The 23,157-nt window shown below is 38.2% G+C and overlaps 1 protein-coding gene across 3 annotated transcripts; it reads right to left on the bottom strand.

Annotated features, from left to right (window-relative positions):
* Positions 1-385: 385 nt before the first annotated feature.
* On the bottom strand, positions 386-22,812 carry cyld (cylindromatosis (turban tumor syndrome)). Of its 3 annotated transcripts, XM_085251968.1 has the most exons (17): positions 22,474-22,812; positions 20,830-21,372; positions 18,719-19,030; positions 16,861-16,966; positions 16,099-16,200; positions 13,917-14,033; positions 10,314-10,702; positions 9,675-9,840; positions 9,434-9,575; positions 8,570-8,692; positions 8,262-8,353; positions 7,188-7,254; positions 4,519-4,651; positions 3,944-4,052; positions 3,597-3,715; positions 3,042-3,258; positions 386-2,612 (listed from the first exon to the last, which is right to left on the bottom strand). In XM_085251968.1, the coding sequence occupies exons 2-17, from the start codon at positions 21,319-21,321 to the stop codon at positions 2,428-2,430; spliced, it is 2,871 nt and encodes a 956-aa protein (XP_085108094.1). In that variant the 5' UTR covers positions 21,322-21,372; positions 22,474-22,812; the 3' UTR covers positions 386-2,427. The 3 variants fall into 3 exon arrangements, with proteins under 3 accessions (XP_085108094.1, XP_085108170.1, XP_085108251.1); XM_085252044.1 differs by lacking the exon at positions 13,917-14,033; XM_085252125.1 differs by lacking the exons at positions 13,917-14,033; positions 16,099-16,200.
* Positions 22,813-23,157: the final 345 nt, after the last annotated feature.

Genomic DNA, 23,157 nt, shown 5'->3' with positions numbered 1-23,157 from the left:
GAGTTGCTTTATATACACTTTAATTTAAAAAAAAAAAAAAAATGTTTAGCATGAAAATTAATTTTAAAAATATCTATTTCTTCCCAAATTATTAGGCAAACATAAAATAAAAAGTATATATCATGCTATAACTTGCCATGTGCTTCAGCATCACTGCTGCAAATGAAGACCAAAAAACGCATTAGCCTCATTTATTCTTGTTAATGTAGTTTGACACATTTAAAAAAATAAATAAATAAAGATCTACTTATTCATGTGCCAAGTTAAAAACCCTTAGTGACTACATGGCTGAAATACCAACCGGAAAACTTGCAAATTCGCTCCAACACCACACAGCATCTGCAGAAAAATTCCTACACTGGCACAAAATACACAAGACTTGACATTTCACCCTTCAAAATGGGCTTTATTTTTAACATTTACAGGAACATCACTGACATAAATTTTCCACCTGTTACATATGTCTACACTGTACAGATGAAAGAGGAAAAAAAAATAATCTCAATCCTAATCTCTGCTCTGAGACTTCTCTCATAGAGAACAAGGCTCCAATCAGTGATAAGCTCCAGCAGTGCAGAAAAAGTTTGCACAGGTGTCAGAATACCTGCAACAGTGGAAACGACCACAGACCAAAATGGAAGTTGTCAGGTGGGAGGTACTTTAAAATTTGTCCTTATACGGTCACCTAATAATCACAACCTAATCCATGATTATTAAGGTGTGATTAAGTGTATATATATATATATACTAAAAAAAACTTTGTATTTAGATTGGTAAGCTTTTGGTTTTTGGGAATATAATGGAATCAAGGATCATCTTTTTATTTATTTTTTTCTTTACATACATTGATGCGTCAAGGTTACCAGCCTTGTGCCTCTTCATTTCCCATCATCTGTTAACTGTTCCATGTGTCACTATGAACATTCAGTAGTAGCTGCTGTTGACAAAAACTTACTTCATATAGAGTAAGAGGACAAGGAGTACCCAAAACGTACACTTTCATGAACCCTGTTTCTTTTTCTTAGAAAGGGAGAATAGTTTGTAATATGTTTAAAGTACAATAAATAATAATATTTTGATCACAACTGTTTTGTTATCTTGTGCCTGGATGGAAATATTGCAAGTTATGCTTTCATTAAAGGCAGCGAGAGTCAATACCTGCTTCACCTAAATCATAGGATATCCAATGCGCCACGATGGGCAGAGAAAAGGTTTTGTAAACATAAAACATAATTTAGTTTTACTCATCAACACAATGAGTGACAGACTTAAAAACACTGCATATGAAATTCTTCACATCACACACACTTACCTTAAAGAAAACAGTCAGACTTTTCCAGTATTTCACCTCATTGACCCTATGAATGCATGGAGTGCTCCACCAATCAGCTTTACAACAGCAGCCATTGTACAAGTCCCCCTCCATGAATGTATCTGGCATCTACACTGCATTAGCAATGCAGACCATTCTTTACAACGAGAGCAGAGGAGCAAATTTGTATTCTGTAACACAAAACCGATGTCTCCCGACCGACAAATTAGCACTCACTGTGACTTCAAATGGGGAGGAAAATAAAATAAAAAAACAAAACCTAAATGTTTCCTGATAGGTTCGCTTGGGGATGATGTAAAAGGTGCAGCATTAGTTATGCAAGTATGCAGTAAAACGTGAGACTTTTACAATGGCTACATCTGTTTCTGCAAAACATACTGTAAAGACACTTACACAGTTTGATGGGAAATTATGCAAACCTGTTCACAAAGAGCAAAGAGTCTGGTTTTGATGCAGCTGCACAGTAGGTTGACATCTATACTGTTGATGTTACTACCAAGACTATGCTACTTAGGTATTTTACACAGAAGCGTACAGGTTGGATGAGGATTTGCACACTGCATTACTTCCTTAATGTGCGTTATGGAAAGCGCCCAACATTTTCAGTGATTAAGAATAGCAAGACTCCTCTTTTCTTAAGGTAAATGAGGTGAGCAAGGTCTTCCCACTAGTTCATTGTGTTTTTGTTGCACATGTTTTGTCAGTCACTACAACGCAACATGCCCTCCCGCCCATTATCTCTTTCCTCCCTCAACAGGGAGTGATTCCTCATAATGCCTACATTTGCTTCATCATCCACTACCAATGCTCAGCTGTGAGACACAGGGAAGCTACATAGGACTACATGAAGAACACAACACTTCAACTAATGCACAGTGCAAATAGGCTTCTCCCCCTTTCTTCCATCTCTCCAGCCTCCAGAACCAAACAGGCATTGAGGAGAGTAAGAGGGGAAAGGATTAATTCTGGACAGTGCCCCTACTGGCAGGCAGCTGTTCTTCTTTTAGTTTAATTTTTGGTCTTCCTGGAACTTTTCTGCCTTGGGGAGGTGGAGTGACTAAGGAGCAGGAGGGTAGGGGTCTTGGGAGAGGGTTCTACTTGTACAGGCTCATCGTCGGGCTCTGGTACATGCACATATAAGCATCACACAGGAGGCGTCGGGCCTGGCCCTGGATGCTTTTGGGATCAAGGGTGTGCAGCTCCTCTGGGGTCATTTTCAGGTAGGCTTCCACTTCCGGACAGGGAGAAACTTGCGGGATGTTGAAACCATTCTGCCCTCCTGAAAAATCGCAAGCGAGGTCATTAGAGACAGCAGAATGGACACAACAAAGCTAGGTCATGACTAAAATACCTCTTCAATTTTAATTAAATGCAATCACTATTAGTTGATTTTTTACAACGACGTCCTTAAAAAAAAAAAGGTGAAACTATAAAGCTGTTATCAAGTTACCAGTGAACAGTAGCACAATCTCATAAGAAAGCAACAAAAATGCTACATAGCAGCTTATGCACTAGAGGGTAATTAAATATTTCTTGGCATCTTAACAAACAATTGTTTGCTTATTTGTATAAATAGTTTTTAACTTATTGTGGGTCGTAGTTTTGACATTAAACAAAGAAGATGGTTTTTTTTTTTGTTGTTTTTTTTAAATGGTAGTAACTTCAGTCAAAATTTACAAAAACGACATCAACAGGCCATCACACGCACCATCACGGTCGGCCATGCTGTCGAAGAAGAGCCAGGCTGAATCTGCGCTGCCATACTTGACGAAGGCCACGTAGTGACTGGTTTCGATGCACAGCACGGCGAACAGCTCCATCCTCTGGCGGGGAAAACTGCCCTGACGGCCTGTACTTTCTTGTAGCTCCTTGGGAATGGACAGTTTGCCGTGTCGATGGGCTTTTCTCCTCGGATGGAGGTGAACCTAAATCAGTACAAGCACATATGTCCCGCGTCATACACCATTTGTTACACTGGCCTTTTAGTGACAAACAAAAGATGTTAAACATGTTATTAGAAATATTCCACAGTTATTTAAGAAATATATAAAGGAGATTAGAGGAAACAAAAGTCTTCCAGGAATCCTACTGCCATACAAATTATTTGAAAAATAAATAAATAAATACAAAGAGTTTGTTAAACTTAACACTGAACCACTAGGATTTCTTTGGATTTGGCGCCACCAAATGGCTGATTCTGGCATAGACTTTAAAACTTGTTTCTGGTTGAAGTAATGCTGCAACAACGCCTTGAGTTATTTACCTGTGTATTGCACTTTTCACAGAACTGTTTAATCTTGCCAGCAGTGATGTCCCCGTCCTCATAACAGTCTCGGCACTCGTAGAGAGCCAGGCCTCCGCAGATACGACATTCCCTTGGAGCTGGATAAGAAAACACAAACCTTTGGTATAGTGTGTTGGCAGTGATAAAGTTAAATTCTTCAAAAAATTGAAAGCAGACTGGAAAGCAAGAAAAATTGGTTCCTTTATCTCGGCTGAGCTGAAGTGACAACTGAGTGGAAATTCAATACCAAATGCCACATACAGCTTTGAATCACCACTGACCAGCACATTACAGACCTAGACTGGACATAAATATTAGCTACTCACTGTCTTCAAGAAGATCTGTGATGTCCAGTTCCAAGGAGGGGAAAATTTTGTTGAACATTTTGAAGTCTTTGCCAAAGCGGGGCATTTGGATAATTAGGCAGGAAGGAGCCTAACAGAGAAAGAGAACCCATAGGTGGTCGTCTATAAATGTCCAAGTCATAAAATAGGAACTGAGACTATCGTGCTACAGACGAATAAGAGGAAGTCTTTCCAACAACAGGAAAGAAAAAGAGGATATTAAATACATAATATACGGTATAAACTGTGTAATCGTTAATATCTGGAAATATATGTCTTATTTTAAAGGAAAGGTGCAACTTCTATAGCACATGCTGGAGTAAAACTGAAAAACGTTTCTGGTCAAGTAAATTAAACACTCCAAAAACATTTATAAATAAGTACATGCCAATGTAATATTTCAGTTACAACCTCTTAATTCAAACTCTTTTTTTCTTTGAATGTTTAAAAAAAAAAAATAATAATTAGTATATAAAATGTTTTTAGACTTGCAAAAAAAAGTTTTCAAACAGTCAATGCACTATAATATCAAACTTTTGAAAATAATTCAAATAAACCTCTGCAAACTTTAGGTCGCTGTTGATGAAAGACCATTCCAGGAGCTGCTGGATGGTGGGAACTCCGACCTTGTCCTTCTTATCCATGAAGATCTGGTAAAAATAACAGTCTTGGACCTTTTGACCTGCTGACCTAGAAAACAACAGCAAAGTCTTTGTTCAATGATCTTCCTTCCTCAAGGGAAAAACTAATTGTGTACAGGTCTTGGAAGCTCTTCATGAACTGTGCGCTTTTTCGTAAAAAATGATACAGCAAAGAGCAATTTTTACTTATACAAGCTGAAAAATACCAGTACCAATATTTGTAACAATTTATAAAAGAAGTAAAAATAGTCTCAGAATTTGTGAAATATGAGCGGGAGGTGAAAGATCAACATAAACAGAAAATTTTAACATGTTTTTAAAATCAGGCTGTTTGACATTTAACAGCTCAAAATTTAACATTTGTTTCACTATATCTGCATGTCTCTGACAAACTGTAAAATCAGATTAAAGATTGTCAGTAGCATTCATTCCAAGTTCGGCAACTTGTAATGACACAGCTTAACAATTCATGTACAGCAAAACAACAGTCATAAATGATGACATCCAACTCTTTAAGTCATATAGTCTGCTCATCGGAATTTCAAAGATTTGTAAATAAAACCGCAACATTAGCTTTCAGTCTGTCAAACAAAATTCCCACAGTCCAACCACTTTGCCCATGTTGTAACCCATAAAGGTTCCAGTGTCAAGAACTGTGGTATAAATTTACATATTACAGATTTAGACACATGGTTTAGTGCTGTTGTGACTATATTTCCACTGTCTGGTAATGCACTGATAATCAGGGGGAAGTTCTTTATGGCACATCATAACCCTAACCTTTAATATTATTTTTGTGTGAAAAGTACTGAATTTTTTTTATTACCATCCCTAACTAATTCTTTACGAAAAGCAAAGTAATAACATGTTTTAGCAATTAAAGACTGTTTAGATGGAGGGATGGTGCTTTCTGGATGTTTTTTGTTTAAGAAATGTCATTTAAATGACTTTGAGCATAGCATGGTTGTGGGTGCCAGACAGCCTGGTCATAGTATTTCAGAAACTATGGCTCTATTGGGATTTACCCACACAACAACGTCTAGAATTTACAGAGAATTCTTTGGAAAAAAAAAAGAAAATATTCAGTGAAAATCAGTTCTCTGGATAACAATACCTCACTGCCAGGTCTCTCTTGGAAATGAGATTTTTAATCTCAATGAGATTTTTTACCTGGTTAAATAAAGGACTAATAACTTATGTCAGAGGTCAGATGAAACTGCTTCAAGTAGGGATGCACCGATACCGATACTGGTATCGGGGCCGATACTGTAAAATGTGTGTGTACTCACTCGTAAAAGTTAACCGATACCATGAACCGATACTAATTTATTTCATTAATCAGAGGGTGGCTTGTCATTTTTGTTGTAGTTTTTTAGATTGGCCACTAGGGGGACATCCCGCGCTAAACAGGCACAGGGTTAGACGAGTCAGACTGGCAGCACCAGATAAAAAAAGAGAAACTGGAGGCTGCTGTAGCTAGGCTAAACAAAATGTCAGTGTGGACCAGAACAGCCAACTTTAACTCAGGTTTTGGAAAAGCGATGAAAAATGTCAAGAGAAAATCCACGGGCAGTTAAAATAACAGAGGCTCATTTTATCGCTCTGGATGACCAGCCAATGCCAGTCGTGGAAAACATAGGATTCTTCTCAGCATACTCAAGCTGCGATATGAAATTCCCAGCCGCCCACACATCAGGGAGATAATGGTGCCAAAACTTTCTAAAGAGGTAAAGACAAGCAGTGTGTGCGCGATGTCAGTCCTTGGTTTAACGGCAAAGTGGACTGATGATCCAGATGGGGAGTTCGTTCGTCAATGCCAAATACTTTCGTTATTTTGTTTGTTTGTTTACAATATGGAAACTCTGCAACAATTGAAAAGTTTATTTTATTCTCAAACCTAATTTGTATTTATTTTATTCCAAACAGAAGTGTTTATTTATTGTTCCGAAAGCTCGAGACAGTGCCGGTTTGAAAAAATTGGTATTGTTGCATCCCTAGCTTCAAGCTAATAGCAAGGACCCAGTAACTCAAATAACCACTTGTTTAAACCAGTGTATGCAGAAGAGCGTACCTTGGTAGCCTAGAGTTCTAGACAACACTAGAGGTAACACTTTTGTTACTAAGAATGGGAAACCAATGCTGCTATCCACAAAGGTTCATCAAAACTGGGTAATAGAATATTACTGATAAGTTTTGTTTTTTTTAAGTTTACAAGATTCACATGGATGTCTAGCTGACAAAAAATGCATGAAGATTGTTGATATCATGTCAAAACAAGTCAACATCTTGGAAGAATTTTTCAAAATGTATATAGTATATTAACCAAGTACTATCAAGGTGTATCTAATGAAGTGGCCAGTGAGCATACATTCTCTCCATGGCTTAATCAGTTTTCTTCTTGGTGTTTGAGACAGTCACTTTTGGAGTAGTAAAATATTTTAATTTTACAAAACCTATCAGTTTGGGTATTTTCTGTTGGTATTTGTTTTTTTTTAATCTTGAAAAAAAAAAGTAAATTACATAAACCTGTATTTCCTTGGAATTTACAGATTTTCACATTTAGTTGTAAGTTACTTGGCCTTTACCTTAGCTTGAGCAACGGATCCACCCTCAGTATGTGATGGAAAAGGATATTGAGGAACTCCTCAGGATCTGTAATGCAAAATTAACTGAAATGAGTTTTGAGGCAATATTTCTGCACAAATGCCACCATAAACTGTTCAAACTATGAGTGTACGTATATATAGTATATTAATGATTTGGTATGTAAGTGTCTTCTTTTTTTATAGCATTTATTTTGAAATTTGTCACATAAAATCTACATCCTTAGCCAGACACAAAAGCAATACTAGTAGAATGGACACTCTTTCGAGGATGCCAATGTTCACATTTTGGACAGAGAGGACCGATGGTTTGAAAGAGGAGTGAAAGAAGCCATCTATGTCCACTGTGAGCGACCATCTTTGAACAGAGGCGGTGGTTTACGACACCAACTCTCTGCCATCTATAATCCAGTTTTGAGTTCTCTCCCCAGACGCCTTAACGCCCACTCACATCCTGGGCCATCTGACCTCAGGAATTCGCATGATAAGGTGGGGCCAGGTTTCACAATGAGCTCACCCAAAACCCTGGCTGATTGGGACCCACACCCATTTTTACACCTTGGCTCAGGCGATTAGAGGATCGTCAGGGGGGTCCTTTTGTCCCTCTGTGGGGGGGATACTCCCACTAGGTTTAAATCTGGGACTCCCCACCATTTGACCTTAGAACTGAAGAAGCTTCTCGGATGAGATTTGAAACGCCTTCAAACAATTTAAAGAAGTCCAGACACTTTTCTTTACAAGCTCCTTTGACTACTAGTAGAATACTAATAATTGAGACAACTTCCAATATCAATTTCCAAACCCATGATAATGAGCACAAGGTAAGTCAAAGGAGCTTGCAAAGAAAAGCGTCTGGACTTCTTTAAGTTGCTTGAAGACGTTTCACCTCTCATCCGAGAAGCTTCTTCAGAACTGAAGAAGCTTCTCGGATGAGAGGTGAAACGTCTTCAAGTCCAGACGCTTTTCTTTGCAAGCTCCTTTGACTACGATGACCTGGATGACTGAGAACCTTCACAGACATGAGCACAAGGTAAAAAAAAAAAAAAAGTCTCATACCTTTTTCTTCAGATGTAAATCCAGAAGCAGCTTCTACTTTCTCCAAGATCCTTCTTAGCTTCATAACTTTAGTGGCACAAACATATCCATGTCTAGAAAACAAAGTGGTCTAAATACTCCAATACAGTTTAGCTTTTCAGAAGCAGTTTGCTTCACATCTAAATTCAGGTTTTGATGGATGGAATAAAAACGTCTTCTTTTATTTAAATGTATGAGCTCTAATTTAAAATTGTTCAGCACTGTTCCAACACAGACTTACAATACTGCAAGAGTTAAATACATGGATCTGAGTATCTTTTAAGACTTACATGCGAAGAGGGTTGACTATCTCTGTACGCAGCAGCTCTTGAGTCTCTCTGTAATATTCTACGTCAGTCTTTGATCGTGGCCTCAGCAGAACCGTGTCCAGTACAGAACTGAAGGAAAACAAACTGCAAAGGACCACCAAAGGAATTAAAATGAATGTTGCCTGTTAGCTAATTGCCATACAATGGTTGTCTTTGTTTACTAAAAAAAACAGACCCAAAAGTATCACAGTTGGAAATATAACTAGCTTGATGGCTGTTTATCCGCAAACAAGAAGATATTTTCTGATAGTAAGATGTTCAGATGTTTCATTTAAATTTTAATCTAAACCTGGAACAAAAAGAAAAATAAAACAAAAAAACTGAAAAGATAATTCACTAAAAGCTACTGGTCAAATATCCATTTTCAACATTTGTATTAAATCATGGATACCTAGTTGTAAAACTTCATATGATGCACATAACACAATTTGTTCACTTACATTAGTGTCCATTTTGTTAATTAAGCATCACATGTGAATCTTGGACCTTCCTTACTGTCTACAGCCCTCAGACTGAATTTAATAACTACAACAATAGTTCAAGCACTATTACAGGAATTTCTACTATTCTGGATTGACTGCTTCACCTAAAATGACTGTTGACAGAAACTGCTATATAACCATCTCCCAGTCAGCTCACAGCTGGAGCTCATCCTGGTCAAAGCTTTAAAATAAAATAAAAAATCTATTAAGTTACTGCTTTAAGGCAAAGGCTGGTGAGGCTCTGTGCAGTCAATCGATAATTAAAGTGCACATAGGGCAATAAAACAAATTTCATATACTGTAGATAAAAAAGTATTTACCCTTACACCTAAAGAGTACTGACCAGAAGAGGGTTGAATCCAGGTAGCAGGAGTTGTAGTGACCCTGAATGCCTTTCTTCTTTCCCACCATGACATCCAGGCCATCATTTTCTGTGCGTGGAGGTGTGTTCTCATGTACCACCTCACTCAGGTAACCCCCAAATGCTGCAGAAAATACACATAGTACAAGTGTAAGCACAAATTTTGTGAGACCATTAGTTAAACTAATCATTTTAATTATTGATATACCTCCAAATGACTCACCAATGGAGTTGCAGCGCTCTATGGGATTGGAGGAATGGTGAAGAGACGGGAAACGGGAATCGGGCCGGCAGCACTTCAGCTTCACAAACAGGGCTTTTTTGGGGGGACAGGTGAAATAACGTGTGCCTTTGAATGTGCCATCAGTGCAACCAGGGCACTCTTCTTCCTGGAATTACAAGGTCATGTGATTAAATTGTTGCAAGGTCCTACAAACATGTACTCTAAAAAAGTAACATTTTCTTTAACTCCAAACGTCTGGGAACCAAGGACTGCCTGATCCTGTACTTCTTGACAATAATGTGGCTGTTCAGTATCTGATATACTGAATTTCATATACCTAGTCTATATAGAAGTCAGTTAGTATGTGTTAACCATATGCATACTGTCTGTCTACCAATATATTATTTACCAAGGCAGTGTTTGTTCAAATTGTTTGCAATGATAGCACAATATATTTACACTATGCGCAAAATGGCAATAATATGAGTTGAGCTCAGGTTCACGACAGACAGGAAATGCAATAATTATGGGGGAAGGGTAGGACAAAAACATTAACAAATTAATATACTGCATAATACTGGCAAGACAAGCAGTATCTCTAATTCCTGTCCCTAATTTTACATCTTTGTGTCGTCTCACCAGCTCCAGACCAGCCAGAGGCTCCAGTAGGCCAGGAGGCAGACCCACCCAACGGATGACACCACACAGAGGAGGGTTCTCTTTCACCTCTACCAGAGACCCCACCTCCAAACCTGGTTGTCCTCGAGGAGGTGTTGAAGGCCGTGGCGAGGGAGGAGCAGCAGAAGAAGGGGACTCTGATTGCTCTCCCATCACTGACTGAACAGAGAGTGACAGGGGTCCATGGCTCATGCTGTCAATAGGCCCAGGCTTACGATTGAGACTGAAGGGCAGCGAGTGAAATTTGTTGTCGCTGGACAATGAGCCAGAGGGTGGGGCCCTGGATGGTGGAGAGGACTGGTTGAAGTCAGGGGGTGTGTCAGTAAGTGACTTGGCGGGGTCCTCCCCAACTGCATGAGAGAAAACAAAACCCAAAAGTTAATATGTTTTTTAAAAATATATTCTGTAGGCTGTGTGTAGGGCAGAGACTGTAGAGCAGTCTTTAGGGAGGAAAACTATAAATGCTTGTTTTATTCCATTTTTACCACATGCAGCAGATCAGCAGATGGTTTCAGATGGTGATGAATTACTACATGGTAAACACCATTTTTACAGCATCTTTGGGCATTTTCACACAAGTGACGCCAAAGCTATCACACATCAGTGATACATCAGTAGCACGTGGAAACAGTAGAGATCAACCATTAAGAGTCTTTTCATGACCGAACTGATTTTTACTGTTATTTACTGATCAAACTCTAAGAAATTTGTAGTAAAAATGCAGTAAATGGCATCTTTTTCTGAAAATGTAGGTTCAGGGAACTTTGAGACACATGAGTGCCAAAGTAGTGCCATCTATTCATTTATTTTGCTGACAATCTGTAAAAAGAAAATAATAGAAGTAATTCTCAAATATTGGACCCATTGATCAAGCTGAAGAAAACATGAAAATGAACAACAAAAGCTTAAATGGACCAGATATTTGTTATTTAAATGAGAAGAAAATACCAAAATAAGAGGCATCTGTGAAAGGGTATACTGTTGAGTAGATACTGGCAAGCAGAAATAATTATCTGTGTCTTTTAGACAATTGTAAAAAAACAATTGTCCATTGCTGAGCAATATTCTATATGGTGTGAAAATGCCCTCAGCTGTGGTATGAGGTTAAGTAATTGGATATCATTCAATTTACTGGCAGAATCAAGTTACAGATTTTCCATATGTCACAGTGAGTCAGCTTTATTTGATAATATTGAAAAAAAAAATCAAGTTGTGAACAAATATTTCATGAAATGAAGTACACAAGGAAATACTGTACCATTAATTCAAACCATGTGTTTGTGAAATGGGACTTTTCAGATGAATTCCCTGTGTTCAGGACAGTTCAGTCACTATGTAATATCTGATGCAAGCTGGAGATTCTGGTAAAGCCACCGCAATTTACATCTGCATTTCCACTGCTGTAAATATAATGTTTCATGCAAATCCTTGAACAGTGAATGACTTGAATGACTGAAAAGCTGAAAAGTGGAACTTTACACACCATCTTTTTACAGAAGTGGGAAGTTACTGAATTTATTCCCCACTACCCTTTACAATGTTCAATATACACAGCCCTGTTAGAGGACTTTGACATTTGTTTTCTTGAAATTCAATATGGAAAACTGAGTAATATAAAGAGCATAACATAATAGAAGGCCACTTAGGTTTTAGCCATTTTAGTTATAAAAATTTAGTTCAGTATTTATTATCTATGGATTTTATTGCTTTTGCCACCTAGGGTGCCCGCTGCACAACAACCTCAAACAATCTCTAATAACGTGACTTCATAAACCAATCTCACAGTTTCATTGCCCCTCTCTGAATGTTTTTAACAAATTGTTATCCTCTAAATTGTAACATTTGTTTCTCTGTAATAAACAGACACCATTGCACTGTGGTAACATAGCTTATCCAGAGAGAATAAACAACAAATGCATGTTTATTCATTGTGCCTCTCTGAATTTTAAATGTACCAGTGATTAAAAAAAAAGTGCGATATAACCAGTGCTGACTGAATTGTCATGACAGAATGCAACTTCAAGCTTGTCCATCTCCAAATGAACTCTTCCTGTACTGAAAGAACCACAGAAATGTGTAACCTTGTCTGCTGACTTTGATACAAATGAGAGCACCAGTGCATAAAAGGCCCAAAATATGCAGGGTAACCCTGAGGAAGATGAAAATGATTACACATTCACAGGATGAGTAAGCAGTTGTGAAAATGGCACATCAGCTATTTGTGACTGTCCTAATTTCAAACAGCATGTGAAATTACCTGAACTAAATGCATTACTGAAATAACACAGAAGGTTTTCAAATATTATTTTGCCATGACACGGCAACATCACAAACAGCTATAGACAGCAAATTCTGCTTATGATTAGTCCAAATTTGCCATGATATTTAGGCACATTATCACCTTTTCCTGCATGTCTTTTAATCTTATTTATATTTTCTTTTACTTTGTGATTCTGTCACTGGATCCAAGGACAATAAATATTCTTAAAAAATTTATTCACAACTGCTAGTGATGATTGGTGATGAAACGAGCAGTGGAAGAAGAACAAAAACAATCAACTTGTTTTCCTACACCATGAGAAACACATAAACAAGACAACAATCTGACAAAAATTAGCCAAGTCTGACTCCACAAACCTAATCTTTTACTAATGCTTTTGCTGGCAAATGTGCTGAACCACCATCAGTAGCAAAAAACAAAAATATCAGAAAGGTAAGGAGTCATTTGCAGCACAAAGCATCAATAAAAGCCTTTAGAAACACCAAATAGCTCATGCAGGTAGAATACCACAAAGAAACACTGAAATTGTGAACAGGGACAAGACTACTGGAAAAGTCCTTACAGCAAGCTACTGCAGCAAACTACTTGATAGTATTGCTCTGTATAAATAGTGTTTACTTAAATCTGGTTGCAATTACTTTTTGTTACCAGAACCTTGGGAAGGGGGGGAAACCTCACAGTTATCCTTCTTTTGCAAAATCAATCACATAACATTTTTTTTGCCCCAAAATTTATGACTCGGAACTCAAAGACACTTGAACAAATCCACTCTGGAACTGTTTTCCTTTCGTTTACATTTTTAGTTTTTCTTGGATAGCTGCAGATAACCAGGACAGAGCGGGGAAATTACATGCAGCACAGGCTCTGGCCAGCAATACATTGGAGCAAATTGTGGCAACTGTTGTTTTGATTAGGCACCGTATGAATAAAATGCAATTGAATTAAATCAATAAATCAAATGAGTATCCAGTGCTCAAGGCTTACGGTACCTCGAGGTATTCATTTAGCAGCTTTGAAACGTCGTTCATCAAATTCTACAACATTCTCTTTATATTACCCGTACTTCACGGCATACATTTGATGGACCCGTTTATTTATGGCAACTCACAGTACCAGAGTGTGAATGTCTTTTACTATAGAGGGAATGTGGGAATGGAAACCCTTATTTTGCAACTGTAAATGTATTAAAGCTCTGCAGTACCTCAGATTAATATGTAGTTTGTAAACAGTAGCTTGCCTTTAAGATGGTGACATCCCATGAGTACTTTTTTTTCCCCTTTTACCTTCATCAATGTACCATGTGCTTTTGGATTTGGGCTGGGCTGGGGGATCAAGAGAGCTGCCATTTAAAGTATAGTAAAACTCAGACTTGCTTCTACTGCCACACTGATGACCTAATCCTGTAAATACAGCAAGTACATGAAAAGAGAAAGTACAGAGAGATAAGCATAATGTGCACGTGTGCACACTGTACCAGTGTATGTGCTTTAACTTCTCTCACCATGTTTCAACACTGAACAAAGGAAACAGGCATCTACAACTCTAAGGAAAAGATCAATCATGAACGGCAACAAAAAGTTGAAGAGCAGGGTGAGAGGCACTGCATTCACATCAAGTCAACTTAAGCAATCTGTATTATTTTCTTTTATGTGGGACTTCCCGACAAAACAAAGGTATCATCCCTGATTTTACTCATCTAAAAATATTATAAGCTTCAACAATAATTATCTGCAACAAATAAAAGACAGCCATAACTGGCTTATATAGTGTATGAAAAGTGGAAATGTGTAGGATATTTTTGGCTTTACAACCTGGCAAATTTGATGGAATGCCCCTTTAAAGTAAACCCACTGTGATATTCCCATAGAATAAAAGTAAAACCTCATCCATTGGCTTGTGAACTCCTGTTTAAGATGAGCATTGTTAGGATTTTGGGGTTTTGAAACCAGATGTCATGAGCAATGACATCTGGTCTATCTAAGATCTTTTCTGACATATTTACACTATGGATGTTCCTCAAAAGACTTTGTGTCTAGAAGACTAAAATCCTTCAACATTTAAGACTGAGACTTTCTTTGCATCAAAATACTGTAGAGCAGCTCTGGTAAACACACCTGTCATCTGTTTACTTTCTTCCTTACTCATTTAAAGCTTTCATTTACAGACAGAGCAAGTCCTACAAAGACAGCGTGTTAATGATCAAAAAGCTGTTAAGACCACAGTCACCAAGAACAGCATTTATAACACACTAAACCATAATGGATTGAAATCTTGAAACGCCTTCAAGGTCCTAATGCTCAAGAGGGCATATCTACAAGCCTGTATGGCTTTCTAAATGTGATCTAAATGATTCAGAACAAAGTGTTATGGTCAGATGAAACCAAAATTGAGCCCTTTTTGATTGGAGGAATAGTAAGACCCACAGAACAACATCCCCACAGTCAAGCGCAGGGTTAGAAACATTATATTTTGGGACTGTTTTGACAGAACAGTGAGTACAGGACAACTTCACAGTATTGAGGGGCCATGTTTTGTAAAATCTAGGACGAGAATCTCCTTCCCAAAAAAAGAACACTGAAGATGGGTTGTTGATGGATCTTCTAGAATGACAATCACCAAATTATACTGTATTCTAAAGAAGAAGCACATTAAAGTCATTGAGTTTTCTAGTCAGTTTCCAGGCCTTAGTCCCAATAGAAAAACTGTGGAGGAAGCTGAAGCTTTGAGTTGCCAAGCAGCACCCTAGAAACCTAAGGTATTTAGAGAGTTTCTGTAAAGAGGAGTGAGCCAAAATCCCTCCTAAGATGTATACAAACCTAGTGGCCAACTACACTAAACAACTTACTGCTGTCCTTGCCAGGAATGGTTTCTCTATCAAGTATGGTCATGTTTGCTTGGCAATTAAATACTAAAATGAAACCCCCAAACAATTTGAAACCGTTCAATTCTTTGTAAGTAAGGAAACTTAAAAATTCAGCATGGGATGAAATAATTATTTCCACCACTGTTTCCCTAATTTCTTTATTGTGTTACTACAGTTAAGCTCAGGGTTTCAACTACTTTAAACATTAATTTTAAGGCAGCATTTTCAATTCTTATGAGCGCTATTGACCACTAATATGGTCATCTCAGGCAAAAAGTGCTGGCTATGAGCAAGTCACTCCCACCTGTTGTTCAAAACTTCTCTTTGGAAAAGACAGCCAGTCAAAAGAACGACAGATTAAAGGGAGGAGAAGCTAAAAGCATTTTTTCAGTGGATGAACAGAAGAGTTGCATGATGACTCAGATAAGATTTTAAAAAAGGATTATTTCACATTTACATTTTAGACCAGACAGCTACTCTAAGAGAGTCCAAGAATAAAAATACAAAGCTGGAAATAACCATAAGTCCTCTTTAAGATTTATCAGCACATCAAGCTGTGGTTATGTATGTAGGTAGCTGTGCATCATAACTTAGTGCACTACCTTTGCTCTTTGGTTTGCTTTGGCTAGAGGACGACTTGTCACTGGCCGGGCCTCTGGGGGCAAAACTGTGCTTTTGGAGCCTTTGGTCCTGCATGGAATATTCTGTGAATTCCAAAAATACATCCATATTAGAGGAAATTCACATTAATGACCAGTGCAATTTGTTAACTGCATAAACAGTTAACTAGAGCATCTAACTGCTGCTTAAGGCATTCTAATTAGCTGCAAGTTATCTTGCCCCTCACTTGTCCCGCAAGCTGTAAGTAACATTTTCACTGTCAAGTATCAAAACAAGAGGAATTGGGAACCAATAAATAACACGTTTGGTTTAGGGAGACAATTTAAAGTAGTTCTACTTTGAGATAACACATATCTCCATGGTCAGATACTGCTAAATGAATGGTTTTAAAGAAAGGTGGCAAATTTGCAAATTCTTCAATGTCAATTAGTCTTGAATAGTCACCTGACTATTCAAACTTGAATACAACTTTGAACAGTCAGACAGCAGCACAGATAAGCAAATCAATATTCCACTGTGGGGAACAAAGAGCCAGAGTATCTCACTTGACTTTCAAAAACAAGTGAGCCATCAACACAAAAGGCTCTCTGTTCCCGCTGCAAGCAAAACACAAACTCAGAATGCTAGGAAGCAGCTTAGTGCTGGTCCAAGTGAGGCACAGCTGAATGTTATCAGGAAAAGAAATGCTAATGCTAGACAGTACAAACACAGTAAAAACCAGGAACAAATACTACATAACTCACCTGGCATTACGTCACAGATGGGGACAAGTCGAGTGTGTTCCAAACTGGCAAAATTACACAGCAGCTTTCCATCAAACACACCATCCCAGTCCCCGATAGGATTGTCCTGAAAGAGTTGGAGACATGACAACCTTGTAACCCTCTTAGATGCTCCTCAGCACTGGAACACTGATTAAAGTGGTGCCACACGTGGTACTTCTCCTCGTATTTTTTTGATGTTCAGCAAGGTCTGCTATATCCCACTCTATCTAAAGATTTTGTTTAAACTCGATCCTCTGTGTTATGATAAACCATAAACCATGCTCATCTCATCTTTTTCCACATTAACCATATCTTCCACCTTAGGTCCTCCTCCACCTGAAAGCTCCACTGTCTCTGCAAGTACAACCACGGTATTCTTCTTCTTCTCTAGTTTGGAATCCAGTAATATGCTTCAGAGGGATAGCCTAAGATAAGCTTGAAGCCAGTGCCACTAGCTAGAGAAGGCAGGGCGAGGCTGGACGCAGAGTGAGGCAGAGCAGTGGGCTCTCCTCAGCTGCCTGCTGGCCCTTTGCCATGCTGTTGGGTCATACAGCACTAAGTCTTTACCTCACTCCCCGCGTGACTGTCTTGCCTTTGTGTGGGAGGCTCAGATGCACCGAGTGGGCTGCTGCTGCTGCAGCTGCTGGTGGTGCTGATAACGATCAGCAGTCAAATGCCTTAGTTATGTATTTCAATCTCTCTATCACTACAATACCACTCCCGCCTGACAACAGTAGTCATAGATACCAGCTACTACAATCCAAGGCAACAAGACGCGTTCCTACGCAGTAACTGTCAGAGAAAAGAAAATAATAAACACAGGCAAGTTGTACAGCAAACATGAGTTAACTGTGATAATTACATGGAATTGCATGCAAATTCCACATGAAATTGTTTATGGATAAAAATGATGACAAATGGTAGAACATTTAAAACATTTAAAAAACATAAAGCATGAAAACTGCAGCAGAGTAGGACATTTTTTTCCTTTTCTTTTTTTATATTTTCACACCAAGTCCTAAAGTAAGAATTCCATCATGAGAGAGGATGTCTAAACTGGTAATTTTATCTGAGCCAGCAGTTTAAATCACTCAGTTTTACAGACTTCTTACTGACAGAGACTTTACCCATAGTCTGTATCAAAATAGCAATACTGACACATTTCTTTATAATAGTTGACTGAATGTGTAAAAAAAAACAAAAAAACAATGAGACACTTGAAACTGCACTGATTTTTCTTAAGACAAATTTGGAGGTATTTTAATTGGCTATTATTCAGTGGTTTACTGCAACATCCACTTGAGACTGAATTGAAATGTGTTTGACATAGCTGGCAGACGTAGTGCAACCACAGATAATAGATGGTCTGAATGTCAGCAAACATGAATGAACTGTATTCAAAGGAAATACACTATATTTTGAAATCATCATTTTCTTTCTTCTTCTAAAGCTCAAAGACAAAATATATATATATTTGTTTTTTTACTAAAATTGCTCAGTCTGTAGAAAAGGTTGTACAATAGCACATACGCATACTATACAACACATATTATTAGGCACTAAGGCATCTCAACTTACTATTACCTGACTGATAACAGTGGGCTTCCAGATTTAGCGTTATTATTTACTTCTTAAAAGAAAAAGAGAATGTTTTTCTGTATGATCTTAGAATATTATGTTGAATGTTTAGCATTTTCCCCAGACTGGAAGGTGAACAAACTGATCCTTTATTCTAACCAGCAGTTCAGAGCACTAAAAAATTTTATTGCTTGTTTCTGCATCTGTCCAGGTGTACATTTATGAATAGATTAACCCATTTAAAGGGAACCATTCTTACCATGTCAACTCCTACATAGTACCCCAAGCTCTCATTGCCGGGTAGCAGGTCACAAAAAATGATGGTGCCTCTCTCTGGTCCCTCCCTGGTCTGCACCAGGACCCTTGAGTTGATCTCCAGTGGAGGAAAGTCTTGATCCTCTTCCACCAGACCGATATTGTCTACCTCCAGCTCACCCAAAGGTTCGTCATCATCATCCTCCCACAGTTCAAGCTTGTCCAAGGCTACAAACACACCACATTCATCCTCACAGCGGAAAAGCTGGCGACCCTGGTAGGTACCTTCCGTGAAGCCTTGACCCCGACCTTCCTCCTAGGATGGGAAAATAGAGGAAAGACAATGAGTCCAATTTAGAGAGCAAGTCAAAACAGGAGCAACAGAGATGAGCAACTTATTCTTCTAATTAGGAGGCCAGTTTGCAAAACGGCTTTCTGTGAGAGCATCTGATCGATTACTGCAGCAGGAATATGACTTGACTTACTGTGATGATAAATGCAAACATTTCTAGTACAGACACTGGATGATATAAGATATTGTGCATCTTTATCCACAGGCAGGTTCTTTGGATAGAAAAACTGCTGAATCACCATTACTGCTGGCAAAGCGAACATACTGAACTCTATGTAGTTAGGAGTATAAATCAGAAGTTTATCATAAGCTTATATGCTAACTGAGGCAGCTATACTGAGGCGCAGTTTGAATGCTTTAGCTCCATCAGCCCACTCAAGAAGACAGCAGCTGGACTTTGAAGAATACAAACAACATTGTGCTGCAATAAACAAGCCTTTGTACTGTATTTAATTATTGTACTGCATGTACAGTCCAGAATGAATAGCCTAGTTCAAAAACTCAGATTTTGTGATGAGATTAAAAGGAACAGAATTAAAATGTTGACCTTATCTTCTTACAATCGAACCAGTTTAAACACTGCATCTCTGTTTTAGCCTTGTGTAAACGGTAAACAGTTATAGCCACTTCCTTTAGAAGTTTAAGTACTAGCTAATAACTTCACATCTGTTAAATAAAACCTGAAATATCTGAAAATAAAACAAGCAATATACATTATTTAATCCCACATTTTTACTCAAAGCCATTAGATGCATGATTCACAAGATTGAAGCTTTACAGTTTGTTTTTTCAGTGTTATATTTACACAAACTGTCATTATCACACTGCTTTTTAAACCAAGTGAATTGAAACAGAAGTTGTCAATGTGTGGCATCATCGCTGTAAAAGCAATACAAATGTGAATATTTTGCTTTTCATTCAGCTTCTGCAGCACTGCTGTGTACCCTCAACAGTCATCAATACAGTTTAAAAAGTCTACAAAAAAGCTTTTTTATTGTTAGCTATGCTATTTTTGTTATACATTATTTCCAAAAATAGCAACAGTTCAAGAATTCAACAGTGCTTTTGTGTAAGGAGAAGATCTTTTTCCCTCCCAGTACCATATAAATGACACTGACATACTTAGACTGACAACCTACATTCTTATCTATACTCAGTTTGTAACACAACTAAAAAAAAATTATTGAGCACTTTCACTAATCAGTGCCATGAGATGTAAGCGGAAATAGTGGTACTTCTGTAACTTATTAAGTAAGTTATTTGAAGAATAAGTGTTTTATTTGCTGGAATCATTTGCAACAGTTTCCAGTTAGCCATCATGTCAAAAAAAAGTTGCATGAGTCAAGCAAAAATCACCTGGTTTCAAACAGCACTCAAGAAACAGTTCCTGTTTTTTGTTATTCCTATTTAGTTTTCAGTTGTTTACACAGACATAGACATAATAACTGGTTTTCAAGATTTTTTAAGGTCATGCTAAAAAGTAATACATTGGTTTTAGTGATTATTTTACTTTTGCAAGCATTTGTCTCATATTAATTAGATACATGAATGAAGCTGAAATAAAACCTTTTTTAAGCCTGAAATGTTCTCATTTAAATTGTTACTTTTTTTTTTTACATTTAAACAATTTTGTCAGTCCTTTAAATTTTATTTAAACTATAGTGGTCATCTCATTTTTCATGAACAGATCAAAAATCAAATTAAGAATCTACATGGATACCATGTTTTTGCAAAAATGAGAATAAAACTGAAAGAGATCTCACCAGAAGTTCCACTCCAAACCAGATTCCAGAAAGAGCTCTATCAGGAAGCAGTGAGCCTTTGAAGCGGACCACACCAGGCAGAGGTTCATCCCCTGAGCGCAGCTGGACACGCACCTTGGAACCACAGTCAATATCACGGACACGCTCTAGCCGTGACTTGTTACAGAGTAGCGCATACCGTTCCTCACAGTTAGTAATGGGGAAGAGCAATTCAGCCAACTTCTCATCCAGCTCCAAGACGTCCCGCTCATCCAGGCTCAAAACCACGTTGGTTTGGTCCAGAATACGGAGACTTTTCTTCCCCTTGCATGGGGGCAGCGTTCTTCCTAGGCTGTTGCGCTCCTGACAGGCCTGGCCAAGACTGCCACGGGGAATCCTCAGGGTCTTCTGGGGAGGCTTCTCCACTGTACACTCCTTTACAACCATGTAGAAACGCCAGTCCTCCCTGAAGCCCCCACTGGGCTTCTCCTGGCTCCACAGGGCAGAGCTCATGTCTGCATGCTAGGCAGAAGCTCCAATGTCAAGGCAACCTTGACCTGTGGTCTAAGAAGAAACGAGAAAAATTAGGAAAACCCTCCCCACAAAACCCCCGCCCAGAACACTTAAGGTTTGACCTAATAAGTGAAAGTGATGAGCTTACATTTCTGCAATGTAAATTAATGTGGTTAGACAGCTGCGGTTATGTGCTTTAATACCACAATAAGTTAAACATTAATATAATTCATAACATTAACAATATTTCTAATCTAGAAATTTTCCAAAGCACAAATCAGAACTCAACTAACAAGAACAACTGCTCATTCTGTCTAAAAGTACAATTGAGCAAAAAACAAACAAACAAAAAACACACATTGGAACAGTTTCATTAATTAGATGCAAAAAGATGTGTGATGAGCCATACTGAAATTAACCACGGCAAAACTCTGGTAAAACGGTCTTAACTGCACTGAGAGTTCAGAAAATCTGTGATCCAGTTCGCTTGTTTTGGTTTCTTCTGAGAGATTGTTGTGCTCTCATCTACATTCAGTAGACCAGTGATTTCTATTTAAAAATCAGCACTTTGTGTAAAATTACTACTTATTTCAAATTTCTAAAAATAGAGAGTGAGCAAACAGTTGACTTATTCTGACACTCTGGGTAAGACAGATACTAGTCGGGTGGATTTCCCCTGATCACACCTCAGATATGATTTTTCAACCACCCGACAGAGTCAAGAGCACACAATACTTCTACATCCGTCAATTGTTTCAAGCATGACAGCAGCTACTGAACTGCGACATTTACTCCGTCAATACGCTGTTGTTTTTAAGAGCCTGAGTAACGTTAGACCATTTTTACAAGATTTTGTAAGGCTAACGCCATACATGGCTAAAACCCAACACAGATTGAAAATGAAAGTAATTTCAAACTGACACGCGCTGACCTGCTGTGACATTGAGTTAACGGGGTCTTTCAGATGACACCTACAAAGCGATACTATGACTTGCTTTAATCATCATTTTCCTTTGACAACATCAGCAGCGTGTCGCCGGGCAGAAGCTGTCAGTCAAAGGCCCTTTAAGAGAGGAAAGTGGCTAGCGTACAGTGAGCTAAAATGCACCAGACAGTCATTTACGTCCAGTGCCAACAACACGGACACCTTACCTTTGATATGCGTGAATTCGGTTAGTGGCTACAAATGGCTGTCATTTCGAAGTCCATTCCAGTTAGACAAATGCTTCTGAAAACAGGTTAGACTGCTCCCGTAATAACCTCTGATTAGCTAAATGGACAGCTAATGCTACTATCCTAACCAGCTAAGTATCACGCTAAAGTTAGCCTAGCGAGCCGGTCAACAGCAAGAAGGCTGGCAGAAGACTGCCACCTTCCTAAGTGTACTAAAAACATTTAAATACACCTATTCTCCACGAGAAATGTGTGAAATAATACAGTGTATCGCTACATCTATGAGATATATTATTTACAGGAGACGACCACACTAAACTTAATGTATGACGTCCTCGTGTTCGCTGACAGACATTGGTTAGTCGTTTCTTTCTAAAACGCTGATTCGCTGTTTGTTTTGTCAATAACCAAGTCCCACTTTCTGGGGTTTTCCCACGGACGGCAGAAAGTGTAGTTAGGTTGGAGTGTGGCTTCCAAGGCAGATGATGCTCATCAGCTGCAGGCAGTTCAGAAATATTTATTTAAATAGAAGCAATTTTACACTATAATTATGAAATTAAAAAATTGGTATAAAATTAAATATGGCCTAAGAGTAAGAAGATTGACATTATTAATAGTATCATGTACTTAAGTATAAAATTGCTGGAGATCTGTCTGTGAAGG

Source organism: Mchenga conophoros, linkage group LG1 (genome assembly GCF_057382185.1).
Source record: "Mchenga conophoros isolate Kocher_MC1m ecotype Shallow Benthic linkage group LG1, M_conophoros_male_GT1.1, whole genome shotgun sequence".
NCBI classification, from domain to species: domain Eukaryota; kingdom Metazoa; phylum Chordata; class Actinopteri; order Cichliformes; family Cichlidae; genus Mchenga; species Mchenga conophoros.
The sequence above is the reverse complement of the archived record's forward strand: the minus strand, read 5'-3'. Positions and strand labels throughout refer to the sequence as shown.